At 57.1% G+C, this 19,183-nt stretch overlaps 2 protein-coding genes across 4 annotated transcripts in view; both read right to left on the minus strand.

Annotated features, from left to right (window-relative positions):
* Positions 1-673: 673 nt before the first annotated feature.
* On the minus strand, positions 674-9,124 carry REX1BD (required for excision 1-B domain containing). The gene is made up of 5 exons (XM_048830513.2): positions 8,984-9,124; positions 4,800-4,882; positions 3,163-3,367; positions 2,306-2,394; positions 674-1,525 (listed from the first exon to the last, which is right to left on the minus strand). The coding sequence occupies exons 1-5, from the start codon at positions 8,984-8,986 to the stop codon at positions 1,453-1,455; spliced, it is 453 nt and encodes a 150-aa protein (XP_048686470.1). The 5' UTR covers positions 8,987-9,124; the 3' UTR covers positions 674-1,452.
* Positions 9,125-11,232: 2,108 nt separating this feature from the next.
* Positions 11,233-19,183, minus strand: part of UBA52 (ubiquitin A-52 residue ribosomal protein fusion product 1) — a 375,240-nt gene continuing 367,289 nt past the window's right edge. For 2 of the 3 annotated variants that reach the window (XM_075123221.1, XM_075123220.1), the window contains exons 2-5: positions 15,122-15,243; positions 13,720-13,806; positions 12,384-12,486; positions 11,233-11,456 (exon numbers count right to left, since the gene is read on the minus strand). In XM_075123221.1, coding sequence (XP_074979322.1) covers positions 11,363-11,456; positions 12,384-12,486; positions 13,720-13,806; positions 15,122-15,224 — 387 coding nt within the window. In that variant the 5' untranslated portion in view covers positions 15,225-15,243 and the 3' untranslated portion in view covers positions 11,233-11,362. Of the gene's footprint in view, positions 11,457-12,383; positions 12,487-13,719; positions 13,807-15,121; positions 15,244-15,666; positions 15,801-19,183 lie in introns of those variants that run through there. The other variant, XM_048830509.2, reaches the window with a different exon arrangement.

A 19,183-nucleotide genomic window follows, 5' to 3' on the forward strand; every position in this document is an offset into this window, starting at 1 on the left:
CACATCTTCCCCAGGGCCTGGCTGGATTGCATGACTCACCGGTCGCATGACCAGGCTGTGACCCCCCCCCCTCTATCTCCCCTGTGACAAGGGGCCTCGGAAGAGCAGGGGGAGCCCACGGCTGGAATGGGTGGGGGGCTGCAGGTCAGGACAGAGTTTGTGGAGGAACTGGCCCAGCCCCAGCCCACCTTGTCCTTGGCTCTGGCCCAGCGTCTGGGGCGTGGGGCTGGTGGAACTCGCTGCCGCTTTGCAGGTGCCCCTTGCCCTTTCCCGGGCACGCTGCAGAGGCCAGGCAGCAGCGATGGGCAGGGCTGTGAGGTGCCCGGTGCAGTGCTCGTGGGAAGGCCCAGCAGGAGACAATCGTGGCGCCATGGTGGGATGAGACAGGCACCTCCCTCACGGCTGCTGGATACAGGCCATCACCGCGGACCCACAGGCGGGGCGTGGCTCTACCCTGTCTCGGGGGTTGGAGCCCTGGGGCGAAAGGGGAGCTCCAAGTTCCCAGACCAGCCAGTGGTCAGAGTGCCCCAGGGGCTTGGGTACGAAAGGGGAATGCTCTCACCATTTAGCCTGGCCCTCCAGGGCACAGTGATGGGCAGCCCCTGGTGCCACCAGCCTGGGCTGGCAGCAGCATTGGTGGCATGTCACTGAGCAAAGGAGACAGCGACAGGACTCTGAGCTCCCACCTGCCTTTTATTGAGCCACAAACCAGCCCAGCCCTAATGCCAGAGAGTTCTTTGCTTAATTCTTAAAACAAACAGACTTGAAAGAGGTCACAGCACGTGGTTAAAACGCTTTGCTGCATGGGGGCGGGGGGGGCTTTCCCAAGCACCCAGGGGATTTAGGAGCACGGCACCCCCCCACAGCCACCTTGGCACTTGGAAAATCCCTCTCCAAATCCACAGGTTTGGCTCTGTCTGTACTCAAAGGGCTCCTGGCTCTGCAGGAGGAAGGGACCTGGAGGGAGGGGGCGTTCAGCCCTGCCAGACAGACAGCGACACATCTAGGCTGCACGCTGATCCTGCGCGGCGGGCTCGAGGGCACCCACCCACCCGGCACCGAACTGGGAAAGCTTGTCAAAGGGGCTCAGCCCCCAAAGCTGCTGATGTTCTCAGTGGGGGGTTCTCCATGGCTCTCAGGCAGGAGGAGGGTTCCCCATTGTTCCCAGTGGGACCTGCTGGCTGTGGAGCCCTTTTGCAAACCTGCCCCTGTGCTGGAACAGCCCAGAGTCGAGCTGCTCCTCTGTTGCAAAGGCTGCTGCCCGCCTGGCAGAGGGCCCTGGACAAGTCTCTCGCAGAGGCGCCAAGGCTGGGGTTTGCCAGGGAGAGGATCCCGCCATGGGGAGCGAGACCCCGACGTGAGCGAGAGCCCTGCAGTGCGGCCCAGCGCTCGGCCCAGCTGACCCCCTCCAGCGCTTCCCACCTCCTCCAGCCATTCCCACGGGGAGACCCATCACTCGGCTTCTTCCGAATCGTACTTGAGGTCCTGGAGAATTTCGCTGATTGCCTCAATGGTTTTAATTAGCCTAGGAGAGCGGATGGAAACTATAAATAAAGGCCATATGGAGTGTATTATCTGGGCTGCCTCGCGTTCCCGGCGCTGTTTATGAAACACTCGGCCGGGGAGAGGCTGATCAGCACCAAAGCCATGCGGCAGTGCTAAACAATCCGGAGGGCCGACAAACAAGAGAGCTTTTGAAGGCACCATCTGGGTCTCCTTCAGGCCTGGTTAGGGAGAGGGGGCCAAGGGATTGGGGAAGGCACTTTCATCCCCCCTGCGCCCTTCCTCCACCCCAGCCTTGAAGGGATGATAAAGGAGCTGCCAGGGCCTGGAGCAGCACATGCCAAGTCCAGCCTGCTCCACCGCCCCCTTGGGGGATCCCATCCCGGAGCTCCCACTCCTCCCGGCAGGTCACATACGTCGCCCCCCAGCCTGGAGGGTCTGACAGGCAAAACACTGCTCAAATAAACAGCCGGCGTGCCTCCCCCCTGCTCCTTCCCCAAAGGCTGCTGGGTGCTGAGCTAGCCCCCGTCCTACCTTGGCCAGAGCAGTTCTAGACCCTGCCCCTCGAATCCAGGAGCTGGGTGCCCAGTGAGTGTGTACAGGGGGAGCCCCCAGCCCTCACCGCCCCGTCATGCCACAGGCTCAGCTGGAGCCATTCCCGCCTGGCTTCATGGGGGGGCTCCCACTAGCCCCTATGCTGGGGGGCAATGCCCCCCCCACCATGGGGCTCGAAGGCGTGAGGCATTCAGAGTGCCGTGGGCGGCAACGGGGTGGTGCTGTGCCCAGCTCCCGGGGCACCTACTTGTATTTGAGCTCCTGCACCTCCTGCTGGTGGGCTGGCACGCCGGGCTGGTCCTGGGCGTGCTGCCTGGCGAGCTGCAGCTGAGCCGTCTGCAAGGAGGAGGGCAGGTGGAGTCGAGCTTCCCAGGGAGGAGACACCAACCCCACCCGCAGAGCGGCGCCCGGGCTGGGCAACGTAGGCCAGAGTACCTGGCACCTCAGGGCCCAAACCCGCCCCGGGCTGCCGCGCAAATTACCACCACCACAGCCACATGGCTCCAGGGCGGGTCAGGCTCAGAGCGACCCCACCTCACCCCGGCCCCCGCTCCTCGATTCCTTGCACCAAAGGCCCCTCCAGCACAGGAGAGAGACGGGAGGAGAGGCTGGGCCTCAGGGCTATTGGCAGCAATGCCTCCAACCTACCGCGGAGCCTTGGGGAGATGACTGCTCCCCCTGCTTCGTCCATTCTGCCTGGCAGCTCTCTGGGGCCGTGCAGTGCCCCGCACAACCGGGCTCTGACCTCGGCTGGGGCCTCACACACAATACTAGCCCAGCGCAGCCAGGAGTGCAAGTTCCTGCCCTTTCGCAGCTGAGCGGTGGCTGTATGAGACAAGTTTGCTAGGGCTCAGCCCAGCTCCTAGGAAGCAGTGTCCCCAGTACTACACTCCCTCCCACAGCTGGCACCAGCAGCCCCCTGGCCTGACGGGGCTCTGAAGACTGGACGGCTCATGGGGGAGGAGGGGCGCTGCAGGGTAGGGGCGGGGAGCCTACTCTAGCGCTGCACCTGCCCTGTGAGTAGATCGAGGCCCTCAGCCTGCAGTGCGGCTGTCGGCACCTTGGACACCCCAGTGCAAAGGGGAGGAGACAGGGGCCTCTCACCAGCTCTAGCTTCTCCTTCTCCTTCTGCTGGACCCTGGACAGGTGCTGGGCAAGCTCCGGCCGCCCGTGCTCCGCCTGGAGCTGCTCCTTGATCTCCAGGATCTCCCGGGAGATGCCGCTGAAGGCCAGCGTGATCTCATGGACCAGCTGCCGGTAGCGGAGGAAGTCGTAGTGTGGCCCGCTGCTCAGATACGCCCGGTGGCCCCTGCAAGCCGGACAAAGCAACCGGTCATCTGACAAGGATGAGCCTCCCGAGAGCGCCCCTTTTACTAGACCCCTGCAGGGGATGCTCCCGACAAGCTCAGGAAGCATGGGCTGGGTGGTGAAGGCACTGAACTGGGCCTCAGGAGACCTGGATTCAAATCCCAGCTCTGTCACTGACTCTGTGTGGGCCTCAGTCCTTAAACGGGATAATGATGCTCTCTGGGGCAGGGAGTCTTTCTCTGGGCAGCACCTGGCATGATGGAGGCCTGTCTGGGGGCTGTACAGTAATAACTTCCAGGCACAGCAAATTGCAGGCAGGGATTTGTAACCCCAAAGCCTTTGCTCTCAGCTTGGTGCTGCAGAGAGGCGCACGGCCCCCTCCCTACCCTCTGCATGACCCCTGCAGTCAGCGGTTCAGGTATCTTCCTGTTCAGCCTTTCCACTATATTATTGAATTAGCAGCTCGTACCTCCGCTGGCTGCCAATGCTCAGGAAGGGCTCATTACCGAGGATTATTACCAGGCCCGACAGCTTAACCTCCGCTGGCCGGGCTTGGGGCTGGTTTGTTTGTTAAACTCCAGGGCCTGGATCCGGAAGAGTAAATCATCTCCCAGACGTCGCTGAAATGGGCTACAGGCGTCTGGTGCGCGGGTCCCCCTGGCCAGCCGGCGTTCAGCCCCAGCCCGCAGGGGCCAGGCCCAGGTGTTGAGCAGCAAGCAGTGGCTGCTGCTTCCTGGGACCCTTTGCCAGCCAGGAGGGGAGGCTGGAACTTTAGAGACTGGGCACTAAGCACCACAGCAAGGGCGGAATGGCCTCAGGCCAGCACGCGCCTCAGCCAGAGCTATGGAGTTTAAGATCAATGGGGCAGGGGGATGGCCCCGTTTTCCCCTCCTGCTTCAGTGCCCCTGGACCACAGGTGGAGGGGGAAGAAGGCTGCAGAGGGCAGCGGGAAGCATCAGAAACTCAGTCTGGGGCACCCCGCAGGCAGAGGTGCCAGGATAGGGCCGCCAGGTGGAGTAACACCCCCCCCGGCCCCGCCCGGTTTGCCTGCAAATAACGGGAGCGGCCAGAGCAAGCCAGCAGCAAGAAGAATCTGCTTGAAAGTCCCCGTTTGGCAGGAGTTAGCCTCCCTTGGTCTGGGGGCTGGAAGGAGAAGTCACAGCAGAGTGATACCTCCCACTGCGAGCTGGCTTGGGGCTGCGTTGTCTGCCACGGCACAGTCTGTGCCCAAATACACAGTCCGCATGGGCTGAGACCCGGAGTCCTGCCCAGCCCTGGCACATCAGTGTCTCCAGCGGGGCTGAGCCTGCCCTTCTACGCCAGGGTGCGGATGCCCCTAAGAGCAACCAGGGCAGAGGACAGGATGGGATCCGGCACATGCGGGAGCCGGAGCCCACAGCCACCAGGGGTTCTCCGGCCTTGGGGTCACTTACTCCTCAAAGAGCCGGTAGGCTTCCACCCGCTCCCCCTGCAGGGTGTAAAAGCGGTGCAGGAGCAGCTTCACGGCGTCGTCCGTCTGCCAGCGGGAGAGACAAAGGGATAGCATGAGACTCAGGGCGTCCACCGGCCCTGGGGCAACAGGCTCACAGATGGCTCTGAACCAGCGAGACAGGCCCCAGTACATCCCCCGCAACCAGCCCCTCCACCCCTAGACCAGCCTCAGGAGGGCGCTACATGGTGCTGGGGCACCTCCTCCTCCCCCCTGCAAGGCTCCCCACCCAGGGACTGCGGCACTAACCTCCGCCACAATGTCACAGCTGCCTGCCACTGCTGACCTGGGGCCACATGGGAACCAGTGCCCTCGAGGGAAAAGTGCCAGTCAGTCTCCCGCCCTGGGACAGATCAGAGCCACGCCGCATAAAGGGAAGGCCCCACGTCCCCTTTCCCTGCCTGAGCCGGCCAGTCCCCTGCCCTGGAGCCGGATGGGAAAGGGCCCATGTCCTATTTCACAACCCCCCAAGCCAGCCAGGCCCCCCGAATTAGCCCGGATTGGAGCTGGTGACAGGCTCTTCACTATATGGAGTTAGGGGTTCCTAACCCTGTGACCATCCAGTCGCCTCAAAACAGGGATAAGCTGGAACCAGGGCTGTAGTGAGGAATGTCTCAATATTCCATTCCCTGACCCCCCTGAGCCAGCAGGTCCCCATCATGAGACCCACCGCGTCTCCCCACCGAAGGATGGGCTGGAGCCAGGGCCATGGAGATGAAAGCACCCCAGGGCTCCCCCAGTACGAAGTACCATCCTGTCCCCTCTAACCTGGGGCTGGATTTGAACCAGTGACCAACATGGGGCCGTGGCCACCCCCCTGCATCCACTCCCACTTCCCCACCACTCCGGCCCACCATTCTGGGTTCTCAGATGCCAAGCCTGAGGCAGAGGGCTGGGAGGTGTGGGGGCTGCAGCTGCTCCTCAGAGGGAGGCCAGGGTGGTGAGCCCAGGGCCCCCCAGCCCAGTAAGGAGTGGACGGCCTCGGAGTCGGCTATTCTGGGGCCAGAGTCCTCGCTGCCGCAGCTGCGGGATCCAGTTTCTCTCGCTCCCCAGAAGAAGGTTCCACGGGCTCCCAGAAGCCTCTTTCCGCGGGCCTGTTCCGAGCTGCAGAGCAGCAGCAGGGCCTGCGTGCGTGCATGGATCCTCCCCAGAGCTCTCACCGTGCTGGGGTCTAGTGCACGGCAAGGCCTCCAGCCCCCCACACAACAGCTGCGTTTTCTAACTTGGCAGCTCCAGAGGCTCTTTCCTGTTGGCAAAGCCCCCGGCCGGCCTCTCCGGTTCCAAGCCCCATCGCCTTTGAGCGACTCCTTGGCCCCCAGCACCAAGCCAGGAGGCTCTGCTCCGGCGTCGCCAGGACTCCCGTGAGCAGCACCCAGCCACCTGCCTGCACCCAGGGCAGGGTCGCCCCTCGCCGGGCGATGGAGGTTTCATACCATCTCACCCAGCACCCCGGGAGCCCCCGCCCCCGGCCATCTGCAGCCAGCGCCGCAACCTCACAACCTTCCAAGCGGGTTGTGTGCTTGACAAGTCTCCAAAGCACAATTTCAGCACTTTCCGAGCCAGCGCTTAGCAAAGCGCCTTCCGCTCCCTAACGCCTCTGCTTCCAAATGGGGCGAGGGCTGGGGGGAGGCACAGAGTGAGCGGGACAGAGTGCTGTCTTAGCAATACGCTAGAGTTTTTAGCTTGCGGTATCCCACCCAATTAACGGGGACAGTAAATTCCGGCCTAACGATCCTCCATGCACTGCTACTGCCCACAAGGAGCTCAAACCACACCCAGTGTGCCATTGCCCAAGCTTTACAGGGCATTAGAGGGCACACACCTGAGTGGGTGGCAGCAGGCACTGGCTGTGGCATCCTCTTGGGATCACCAGGCTGGAGCAGTGCAGTGGCCTATCTAGGTCAGATTCCTCTCACCACCAGGGCCAGCCCCAGCATCATCAGAGGAAGGGGCAGCAGGCAAAGACGGGATGACCTGATCCCTCCTGACCCCAGTGGTCATAGGTTGGCTTGCACCCTGTAGCATGAGGGTTTGTTTTCTAATAGTCACTATTCTAGTGCTAGTTATTCATATTCTCTACTCACATGGAGATTACTCCTGCAGGAAATCTGCGTTACTGCGTGTGTGCAGAATTCATGGCCCCCACAGATTTCTTTGCTTCCCCACAGAAAAATGACTTCTGACAGGGAAGCAAAGGTCACACACCCCTTCCCAGCAGTGTAGGCAGGTTGCTTTGGGTGCTCAGAGTAGCCAGTAGAGATGTAAATCACCACCAGGGCAAAGGGCCTGGGGAGTCATGCGTGTGAGAGAGAGAGAGAGACACTCTGTCCCTCTCCGTTCTCACTCACTACTGTGGCACACTCGGCCATCCCCAGGGCTTTGGGATGTTTCTGACGAGGTAAGCGTGGGGCAGGCACTGTCCCTCAGGAGAGCAGAGACAGGTGTAAAAATTTTAAGGCTCCTTTACATTGCCAGAGTGGTGTGAAGGAACCTTATCGCAAAGGACAGTGTGACCTTATAAATGCTTACGGTGATTTAGTGATTAGAACTGGTCTAAATTTTTGGACTGAAAAAATTTCCTATCAAAATGGGCTCCATGAACTGTTTGCTACTGACCTTTCTGGAGATGGTCAGTAACCACTATAAACTGTGAGTTTGAGTCCCCGGCCACCACTTGCTCTTTGGTTGCAAATGATGTAACACTGAGCATATGGCTGCATATATTTGTTGACGAATCACTAGAAGTAAAGGATCAATACTAGATAGGTTACTATTAGACAGAGGGGGGTTGGGGATTTCCTCCAATGTCCCCCACTTCCATTCTCCTTCCATTTCTATTCGGACATCCCCTTAACTGGGCTGGCACTCCTGAGCCTTCTGCTGGGGGCACAGCTGGGAGGGCGGGGGGCCCTCAGCTGAATTTATGAACCGGGGAAGGGAGAGAAAGGCCTCAGTACAGACCAAGGGTTCTCACGCCCGGGGAGTGGGAAGGGGCCCAGCCCGAGAGGAGCTGGTGTAGACGGATTTCTTTACCTGATAGCGCCTGGCTTGGTTCACCTCAGTCACTTCCACTCTCCTCCCCCGGCTGCTTTTCACAGCTGGGCTTCCCCCTCTCTAGTCCCAGCACCCTCCCATCTCCGGTGTCTGTCCCCCACCACCTGGTGTCTGAGCGCCTGGCCATCCTGAGGGTATGCAGCCCCCCAGGACCCCCCTGCGCCCTCCCTGCTGGGGGCAGAACTCTGCGCCCCAGACCCCCAAACCAGGGCCTGGGATGGGAGCTCCCGGCTCGCTCCAGGGCAGCCGCAGCCCCGGGAGCGCGCTAGGCAAAGGCGAGCCCGGGATCCGGTGGCCGGGTGCAGGCGGCGAGGCCAGCCCCGCTCAGGGGCAGAAACCAGCCCGCCCCGGGCTCCGTGCGGGCCCTGCTCCGGGGGGACTGGCAGCCTCTGCCCCATGCGGGACCGGGAAGCGTGGCCGCAGCTAGAGCCGAGGCAGCTCGGCCCGGGCCAGGCCCGGCCCCCCGGAAAAGCGGCTCAGGCCCGGCCAGGCTCGGCACGGCCCCCCGCGGGGAAAGCGGCTCTGGCGCGGGACAGGCTCGGCACGGCCCCCCCCCGGGGAAAGCGGCTCTGGCGCGGGACAGGCTCGGCACGGCCCCCCCCCCCCCGGGGAAAGCGGCTCTGGCGCGGGACAGGCTCGGCACGGCCCCCCCCCCCCCGGGGAAAGCGGCTCTGGCGCGGGACAGGCTCGGCACGGCCCCCCCGGGGAAAGCGGCTCTGGCCCGGGACAGGCTCGGCACGGCCCCCCCCCCCCGGGGAAAGCGGCTCTGGCGCGGGACAGGCTCGGCACGGCCCCCCCCCCCCCGGGGAAAGCGGCTCTGGCGCGGGACAGGCTCGGCACGGCCCCCCCCCCCCGGGGAAAGCGGCTCTGGCGCGGGACAGGCTCGGCACGGCCCCCCCCCCCGGGGAAAGCGGCTCTGGCGCGGGACAGGCTCGGCACGGCCCCCCCGGGGAAAGCGGCTCTGGCCCGGGACAGGCACGGCCCCCCCGCGGGGAAAGCGGCTCTGGCCCGGCCCGGCCCCCCAGCCCTGGCCCGCGGTGTGCGGACACTGCCCCCGGGGAAAGCCGCGCTCACCATTGCAGGAGGCTCCCCCGGCCGGGCGCCCCCAGCTCCGCACGCAGGGGCCGGCGCCGCAGCCGCGGAGACGGGCAGGAGGCAGCGGGGAGGCGGCGGCCGCCTGCAGGCCCGGCCGCCTCATGACCCGCCGGGGGGCCGCGGCCCTGAGCCGCTGGTCCCGCCCCGTCACTATCACCCGGGGCGCCGCGAGCAGGTTTCGGGGGGTCCCCCGGGCAGGGCCCCGCCCCTGGGGCTGAAGCCGAAGCCTGAGCAGCGTTCACTGGGGCAATTGCACGGCTGGCCGCCCCCCCGCCAGCCCGGCCTCGCCTATGCGGTCGCGGACACACAGGCGGGCGGTAGAGATTTTATGGGGGGGTGGGGGGAGGTTGCGAACCCCTGAGCTCGGTCCTTATTTGTACCGGTGTAGCGCGGAGACATGCACAGAGCAGGACCCTGGTGGGCTCGGTGTGGGGGGACCAGAACAAGGCTGGCCCCATGCCACAGGACTTACAGTCGCCGTGGATTAGCTCAGGAGAGGCCTGGGGGCAAGGGGGTCAGTATCATCCCCATGTTACAGGGGGGACTCGGCCCAGGGAGACAGGCCCATGGCAGAACCATTTCCCAACCCCATCTTGTTCCTGAGACCACACAGGCATCCCCAGACACCTGAGCCAGAGGGCAGCCTCCTCCCGTGCGGCCCGATGCAGGCTTCGTTAGGCTAAAGCCAGGGTGACCAGATGAAACGGACAAAACAACAAAAAACCGGGGGGAGCGGCCAAAGCCGCAATATCGGGACAAATGTCATCCAGACCGGTCAGGATGCGGGACAAAACTAAAAATCCGGACATCTGGTCACCCTAGCTAAAGCTCATGAAAGCTGATGGAGGAGGCCAGTAGAAAGGTCCCAGAGCAGAGGTAATACAGTATTTCCTCACTTAGAACAAGATGTCTCCAACACTGCAGCACTCAGCTCCATGACCCGTTTTCTGAGCTAGGAACCGGAATGCTGTTTCCCCGAGAGCTGACTGCGCACTAGCCCTTTCAGATCCCACTGGCTGGGTTAAAATCCTGACTTAGGTGACAGGTGGCCATGAAGTAGGGGGCTCTCATGCGGTTTCTTCTCTTCTACAAGATCACAGGCCAGGAGTGAGGTGCATTGGCAGAGCTAAACATTGAACCTTCCACCCACATTTCATTCCAGAAAGTGCCCTTCATCTTTGTGTCTAAGTAAAATCCTCACATTAGAGCAACACAGGCTAGTAACTCCCCATTCCTTACAAGGGCAGCCAATTGACTTGAGCTGGACCCTAAAACTCCAGCCATGAGACAGACACTGGTACATCTGAGCAGGAGCTTGTGCTGGATTGGAGCAAACAATTCCCAAAATAGATTGTCCAGGCTTTCAGCTCACTAGCCTGCAAGGATGGCACCACGCACTGATCTCCATCACTCTGCCAGGTAGTTTGCCTTTTCAGGATGGCACCAGGATCGATCCACTGCAAGGGGCAGTCACTCAGTTTGACAGATCACAAGAGAAGAGGCTAACTCCCTCCTGCCCCCTTTTCTGTCAGGGGAGTTACTTTAGTAGGGGAAAGGCATTTCCCCTCTTCCCAACTGACATGGTCCTTTCTAGGTAGAGCTGAGGAACAAGCTGACTTCCCAGCACTGCCCTATAGCATTGTAGCTGCAGCCTCACTGCTGCTGGGCTTTTATTCCAACCGCATGGGTCTGAGATCTCCCATGTGCTGTCTGGTTCACCCTCCCCCAGCCACCAGAACAGGTTTTTGGCACAACCCTGATTGCTACATGAGGATGGTGTGAACTAGCCACAGAAATCTTCAACCTACTCCTCACACAGCAGCTATTCCCTTTAAACCAAGAAAATATGGTTTTGAATCTGAGAGGTGCTTTTAGCAAAGGATGGTCCATGTGTTAGCATGGACTTAGCTATTGAATTCTGTTCCTACTGTACAGGAATGTTTGCACTGCACTGTGAATGCCTTAATCCATCTGCCACGTATGTTCTAAGGAACAGTATCTCTCTGCTACTACAGGAAGCCAAGAATAGATCAGGCAAGTTTAAGGATGGCATAGACGTGTCTGAATCAAGCCCTGCATTTCATGTTGAAACACATTAGTAACAGACATCCAGAGAACACATTTTACGGGATATGCACATGATCTTCTCTGCATTGTTCTGAACAGCATTAAAGAATGTGAAAGCAACTGTCCAGGTGAGGGCAGAGGGTAAATGACAAACACGGGGCTGAGCACTGGAAGTAGCTTTATTCAACAAACCCCTGCCTCACCCAGGACCAAGCTACATTGCAGCAGACTGACTACCCAGCTTGAATTCAACAGCACGTAGCCACACGGGCCGAAGACAGGTATCTCCCTCTACTTGACCTTCTTCTTGGGACGCAGATTGTTGGTGTGGCCACACTTCTTCTTACGGCAGTTAACAGCACGAGGGTGCAGGCGGGCGTAGCACCTGAAACGGGCAGAAGAACAGTTGTCAACTCTTCTGGGGGTTCGGAACTCCCAGGAGGCTCTGCCTCGCATGGCAAGATCCCAGTCAACCCCCCTGTGAACACTACGAGCATATTTACTTGAGGCAGCAAGCACAGGGGAAGAATATGCAGCTGAAGAGAATGAGGGAAGTTATATAGGAAGGACCAATGTCAATTTATTCTGGCCTCCCGCATTTATGATGCAAAGGGACTTTTATGAACACCTGCCAGTTCAATAGAGAATGCAACACCCACCAATCTTTGATGGAAATAGTGTCATCTCCTCTGTCCCATGCAGAATGGGCAAGGTGACCCATCACAGGCTCTTCCCAACCTCAGTGACTCTGAAGATGACCTACCCAGAACAGCAGCCTCTCTAGGAGGTTGAGAGATCGGTACAGCATTAGCTGGCGGTAAAAAGGTGTTAAAGCTGACAGGATGCTGCTGTAGTTGCCCAAAGCAGTTTGCTACTCTGCCCAGCTCCTCCTCAGGCTCTTTAGGCCAAGACTGAGCGATCTATTCTATGACAGGTTTCAGAGCAGCAGCCATGTTAGTCTGTATCCGCAAAAAGAAAAGGAGAACTTGTGGCACCTTAGAGACTAACCAATTTATTTGAGCATAAGCTTTCGTGAGCTGCATCCAATGAAGCGAGCTGTAGCTCATGAAAGCTTATGCTCAAATAAATTGGTTAGTCTCTAAGGTGCCACAAGTCCTCCTTTTCTTTATTCTATGACAGATTCCATTACCAACTGCCTCCTAGCACACTGATCACCTAATGACACCCACTACACATCAGAGCACAAATATGTAAGGATGCTGCTCAAAGGTGTTCACCCTCAGATAGGGCAGCGGCTACACTCCCCTCCAGAGGCTAAAACGCTGAGTCTATTGCATAAGGCGACACGTACTTGCGGCAGATCATTTTGTCGCAGTTGTACTTCTGTGCGAGCTGGCGAAGAGAAGGCTCAATGATGCCTCCTCGCAAACGCAGCACCAAGTGCAGAGTGGATTCTGAAAGGAGGAACACACCGAGTTAGCAGCATTTCAGAGCTAGCACTGAGGCAGAAACTTCCCCGTTTGCAGAGGGAGGAGCATAATGGGACTCCAGGTCCCAAGTGCTACTGCCCCAGAAAGTAGTGACTACTTCAGTTCTGGTGGTTTCAGTCTCAACCCCAAATTAACTCAATTCCCACTGCAGAGCCAGACTGCCAGGGGAGGGTGGGGAGAGCCATGACAGTTTCCAAAAGGCAAATGGGACAAGCACTCCAGTTCTTTAGACACCTGGGCCTCTCATTGTTCTTAAGACACCGTATGGGTGTCCCAGCCTAAAACCCCCAAACCCAGTTATTTAAAAGCCATTTCTAAGAGTCCATATGTTAGAGACACAGAAGACAGCAACATCATCTTACATGAAACCTCCAATGCTTAGATTTTAAAGCCAGATGGGCCCACTGTGATCTACAGGGACTTCCTACATATCACAGGCCAGACAGTTTCACCAGGTAGTTCCTGCATCAAGACCACAACTTCCAGTTGAGATGAAACACATTGTAAAGAGCCTTCCAAATCTTGGTTTAAAGCTGTGCACATGGTGTAGAATCCACATCACAAGACGATTTGCTCCAATGGTTAATTACACTCCACTAAAAAAAATGTGGACCTCATTTCTAGTCTGAATTTGTCTAGCCTCACTGGATCTTGTTATGCCTTTGTCTAGAGCCCATTGCTATCAAAATTTGTCCCCACGTGGGTACTTCTATCACCCTGAAATAATCTAACCTTTGTAAGTTAAATAGACTGAAGTTGTTTAGTCTTATTTTAAGGCAGGTTTTCCAAGACAGTGCTTTGTTCTTGTAGCTCTTTTCTGAAGCGTTTCCAGTCTGTGTTCACACGAGCTGGACACAGTACCCCAATAACCATCTTACTAACACTTGATAGTGATCACACCACTCCTCACTACTTCTAGTCATTATTCCCCTACTTACACAGTCAAGGAATACATTTGCTCTTAGCTTCCTCATTGTGCCACAAGCTCATATTCTATAAATTATCCATCATGACCCTGAAATCCTTTTCTGAGATGTGAATTCAATTCAATATTCCCCAGGGCTTGTAGAAGACATCGAGTGATAGCTTCTGCAGGCAGAAAGAGCAGAGTTTCCTCTAGTAGTGCTTTAAGCTACTGTTTAGCAACCATTTTTGAGCCCAGGTCTTATACAGTGGTAATATGCTGTCAAACAATACCTTTCTGGATGTTGTAGTCTGAGAGGGTACGCCCATCCTCCAGCTGCTTCCCAGCAAAGATCAGACGCTGTTGGTCAGGAGGAATACCTACAAGACATCCACGTGTGGAATACTGAATTGCCTTTGACATCACATTGAGATTTGACGAGCAAATCACAACCCATGGGGCACTATACCACGGGGAGGCAGCAGACCTGATGGGAGTGATCTGCTATAAGACAAATGCAGATTTGGGTCCATCAAAATAATTAACAAATTTGGGTCATTTTGGCAAACTGCTTTGGTTGAAAAAAAATTCAGAAGTGCTGAAATGCCACTTCCTAAATGAAGAGGTGAAACATTTCAGTTTTGGAGTGTCCTCAAAATTTAAACAAAATGTTTTAGTTGACACAAAACAACTTTTTTTTTTTTTTTTACACCAGAAGTTTCAAAACATGTTGTGGGTCAAACTAAAATGATTTTTTTTTAAATTTGCATCCGAAACAAATAGAGCAGGGGTTCTCGAACTGGGGATCAGAAACCCACCCAGGGGATCGCAAGATTATTATCTGGGGGATCACGAGCTGTCAACCTGCACCCCAAACCCCACTTTGCATGCAGCATTTACAATAGTGTTAAATATACTAAAAAGTGTTTTTAATTTATAAGGGGGGGGGGTCGCACTCAGAGGCTTGCTACATGAAAGGGGTCATCAGTACAAAAGTTTGAGAACCACTGAAACAGAGATACAAGATGGATGATGCAGTATCTTTTACTGGACCAACAGAAGTTGCCTCACCCATCTTGCCTCTCTAATGTCCTGGGACCAACATGGCTACAACTACTCTCTGAAGCACATGTGCACTTAGTTGCACGGCCCTATGTGCAGCAATGCTGTGCAGGTGTTTAACTGCTACCATGCCTTAGCAGCTGCATTTCTGGGGCAGGTAAACATCATTCATCGGATACACCAGCCATCCATTTCTCAGGAGTGCAGCGCCCAAGAGCTCAAACAGAGGGTAGTTCAGGGACCATTCTTCATAAAGATGTGAAAATATCACAGGCCACAATTTTGTCACAGAAACTACAATTTCCAACACTCACTATAACATTTTCACAATGCCACTCACTGAAATGTGGCCGGCTGTCTCCTCATCTGTGACCTGGGGCATGCAGGGGAGCAGAGGTGGAGAAAGAGGACTGGATCAAGACAGAAGAGACCCAGCCCCAGCAGTCTCTGAGCAGGGGCCAGCCCCCATACTAGAGACGCAGGGGGTCCCCAGATCCCATTGGAGGATAAAGCTGCCAAGGCGAGCTTAGGACCCCCGCCCCCAAGGGCAGCGTAGGGGGCGGGGAAGTGACTGCCCCGGCTTTAACAACGGTGGCCTCGGCCTTCGAGCCCCAGCCCCCTCCAGCCCCTTACCCTCCTTGTCCTGGATCTTGGCCTTGACATTCTCGATGGTGTCGCTGGGCTCCACCTCCAAGGTGATGGTTTTGCCCGTCAGGGTTTTCACGAAGATCTGCATCGTGGCGCGCGCGTGTCCCCTGCACGAGCCAACACCCGGTCAGCGCCGGCCCCGCGTGGCGAGCCAGGCAACGGCCCCGCCCCCACTGAGCGGTCACCCAGCCGGGGGGGGGGGGTAGGGGGCAGCCCCTCCCCCCTCCCAGCCAGGCAGAGTCTGGGCCCGCCCCCGCCTCTCAATCCGGCCGGCCCCACGGCCCTCCCCCCACCTCCCCAAGGACCCCCAGCTCCCCTCCCCCCCCCCACCGCCCGCGGGCCCCTCAGCTCCGCCCCCAGGTCCTCCCCCCACCACCGCCAGCCCGGACCGGTCCCGCCCGGCGCTCCCTCCAGCTCCCCTCCCCCCAACCCCCCTGCCCTCACCGCCCCCAGCCCCGCCCGACGCTCCCCCCCACTGCCACCCCGGACCCCCAGCTCCCCTCCCCCCACCGCCCCGGCCCGGCGCTCACCCAGCCGCCTCGCCAGACAGGAGAGAGAGAGAGGGCCCACCGGAACCGGAAACAGCCCAGCGCACGCGGGCGTTACGTCAGACGCGCCGCGCACGCAGCATTATAATGGTGGCCCCGCCCACCTCGTGCCGCGCGTCACAACCAAGGCCCCGCCCGCCGCGTTCAACTCCGCCCCCGTCAGCTCCCGGCCGGAGAGGCCCTCGGGGGGCGGAGTCAGCGCGGCGGCGGCTGGTCCCCGCATGGGGCTGTGGGCGGGGTCCGGGGTCCTGCCCCCGGCAGGGGGAGTTTGTTTGTAGGGGTCAGGCACACCTAGGTGTGCAAGCGCCGCTCACGCCTACGTGGACACGTGCATGCACCCCCGTACGTGGACACGTGCACACCCTGGGCGTTCGCCCGTGTACGCACCCCGCACACCCTCTGCATTCGCCCGTGCACCCAGCCACGCACGTGGACACGTGCACACCCTGGGCGTTCGCCTGTGCACACACCCAGGTACGTGGACACACCCTCTGCGTTCGCCCGTGCACCCAGCCACGTACGTGGACACGTGCACACCCTGGGCATTCCCCCATGCACGCACCCCCGTACGTGGACACATGCACACCCTCTGCATTCGCCCGTGCACCCACCCACGCACGTGGACACGTGCACACCCTGGGCGTTCGCCCGTGCACCCACCCACGTACGTGGACACGTGCACACCCTGGGCGTTCGCCCGTGCACACACCCAGGTATGTGGACACACCCTCTGCGTTCGCCCGTGCACCCAGCCACGTACGTGGACACGTGCACACCCTGGGCGTTCGCCCGTGTACGCACCCACGTATGTGGACACACCCTGGGCATTCACCCATGCACGCACCCCCGTACGTGGACACATGCACACCCTCTGCATTCGCCCGTGCACCCACCCACGTACGTGGACACGTGCACACCCTGGGCGTTCGCCCGTGCACGCAGCCACGTACGTGGACACGTGCACACCCTGGGCGTTCGCCCACGCACCCACCCACGTACGAGGACACGTGCACACCCTGGGCGTTCGCCCGTGCACGCAGCCACGTACGTGGACACATGCACACCCTGAGCGTTCGCCCGTGCATGCACACACGCAAGGGGCCTGACTAAATGAATCCCAGAATACTCCAGGAGCTGACAGAGGGGATAGCTGAGCCATTAGCGATTATCTTTGATAAGTCATGGAAGACAGGAGAGATTCCAGAAGACTGGAAAGGGGCAAATCTAGTGCCCATCTCTAAAAAGGGAAATAAGGACAACCCAGGGAATTTCAGACCAGTCTGCTTAACTTCTGTACCCAGAAAGATAATGAAACAAATGCTTAAGGAATCAATTTGCAAACATCTAGACAATAAAGTGATCAGTAACAGTCAACATGGATTTGTCAAAAACAAATCATGTCAAACCAACCTGATAGCTTTTTTTGACAGGGTAACAAGCCTTGTGGAGGGGCGCACACACAGGGCGGGGAAGCAGTAGATGTGGTATATCATTACTTTAGTGAAGTTTTTAGTACTGTCTCGCATGACCGTCTCATAAACAAAATAGGGAAATGCAACCTAGATGGAGCTACTGTAGGGTGGGTGCAAAACTGGTTGGAAAACGTTCCCAGACAGTAGTTATCAGTGGATCACAGTCACGCTGGAAGGGCATAACAAGTGGAGTCCCGCAGGGATCAGTTCTGGGTCCGGTTCTGTTCAATATCATAGACTCATAGAAATTAAGGTCAGAAGGGACCATTATGATCATCTAATCTAACCTCCTGCACAACGCAGGCCACCAAATGTCACCCACCCACTCCTGCAATAAACCTCTCACCTATGTCTGAGCTATTGAAGTCCTCAAATCATGGTTTAAAGACTTCAAGGTGCAGAGATCCTCCAGCAAGTGACCCGTGCCCCACGCTGCAGTGGAAGGCAAGGGTCGCTGAGGTGGGTTTCCCCCAGACAGCGTAAACAGTCAGCGTGCAGATCACTTACGGGCACAGGCAGTTTATAAGCATTGCGCAACTTAAAGTCCGGGTCAATGATTTAGATAATGGCATACAGAGTACACTTTTGTGAACAATACCAAGATGGGAGGGATTGCAAGGGCTTTGGACAATCAGATCAATTTGAATTATAATCCTGAAAACCTGGAGAAATGGTCTGAAGTAAATAGGATGAAATTCAATAAGGACAAATGCAAAATATTCCACTTAGGAAGGAATAAGCAACTGTACACACACAAAATGAGAAACGACTGCATAGGAAGGAGTACTGCAGAAAGGGATCTGGGGGGGTCATACTGGACCACAAGCTAAATATAAGTCAACAGTGTAACGCTGTTGCAAAAAAAGCGAACATCATTCTGGGATGTATTAGTAGGAGTATTGTAAGCAAGACACGAGAAGTAATTCTTTCACTCTACTCCATGCTGATTAGGCCTCAACTGGAGTATTGAGTCCAATTCTGGGTGCCACATTTCAGGAAGGATGTGGACAAATTGGAGAGCGTCCAGAGAAGAGCAACAAAAATGATTAAAGGTCTAGAAAACATGACCTATGAGGGAAGATTGAAAAAATTGGGTTTGTTTAGTCTGGAAAAGAGAAGGCTGAGAGAGGACATAACAGTTTTCAAGTATATAAAAGGTTGTTACAAGGAGGAAGAAAAATTGTTTTTCTTAACCTCTGCAATGGGCTTAAATTGTAGCTAGGGAGGTTTAGGCTGGTTTAAGCTTCGTGTCAGGATGGTTAAGCACTGGAATAAATTTCCCAGAGAGGTGGTGGAATCTCCATCATTGGAGATTTTTAAGAGCAGGATGGACAAAACATTTGTCACAGATGGTCTAGGAGGTAATACTTAGTCCTGCCACGAGTGCAGGGGGCTGGACTAGAAAACCTCTTGAGGTCCCTTCAAGTTCTATGATTCTATGTGGATACATGTGTGCCCTGTGCATTCACCCGTCCACACACATGTATGTGGACACGTGCCCTGTGCATTCACCCGTCCACATACACATACCCACATGCTACACACACTCACACGGACAGTTCAAAATGCTTTATCAGCATTGTGTACTGTAGAGATGCTGCCAAAAAATGTAAGATGCTCGCTCTCAGAGGTAGATAAAATATCTACAGGGCTCTGCTCTGTGTTTGGGGGTTTGCACCAGATGTGCATGAGACATTACATCTCCCCACCTAACACACCAAGCATTTGTCCAGGGCAGAGTTCACAGCATGTTAGGGTTTTATCCCACCTCTATTTATCATTGTTGCTCATTCCCGAAGGAGTGGCAGCAGGTCTGCACGGCTTCTTTCTCCCAGCATTAAACAACTTTCCTTTCTCATTTAAGGGAAAGCCTTTAATCAGTTCTGCTAACTTCTGGAAGTAACTTTCTTAGTATACATTGTTCACATGCTGTGTGCAGGTCCCAGCTTTATAGGAATTAATGCTTTATAAATGTATGTTGCACCAACATTAAAAATAAAAAGCTTTAGTTTAAAGTGCTACCCCAA

Source organism: Caretta caretta, chromosome 25 (assembly GCF_965140235.1).
Source record: "Caretta caretta isolate rCarCar2 chromosome 25, rCarCar1.hap1, whole genome shotgun sequence".
Classification (NCBI taxonomy): domain Eukaryota; kingdom Metazoa; phylum Chordata; order Testudines; family Cheloniidae; genus Caretta; species Caretta caretta.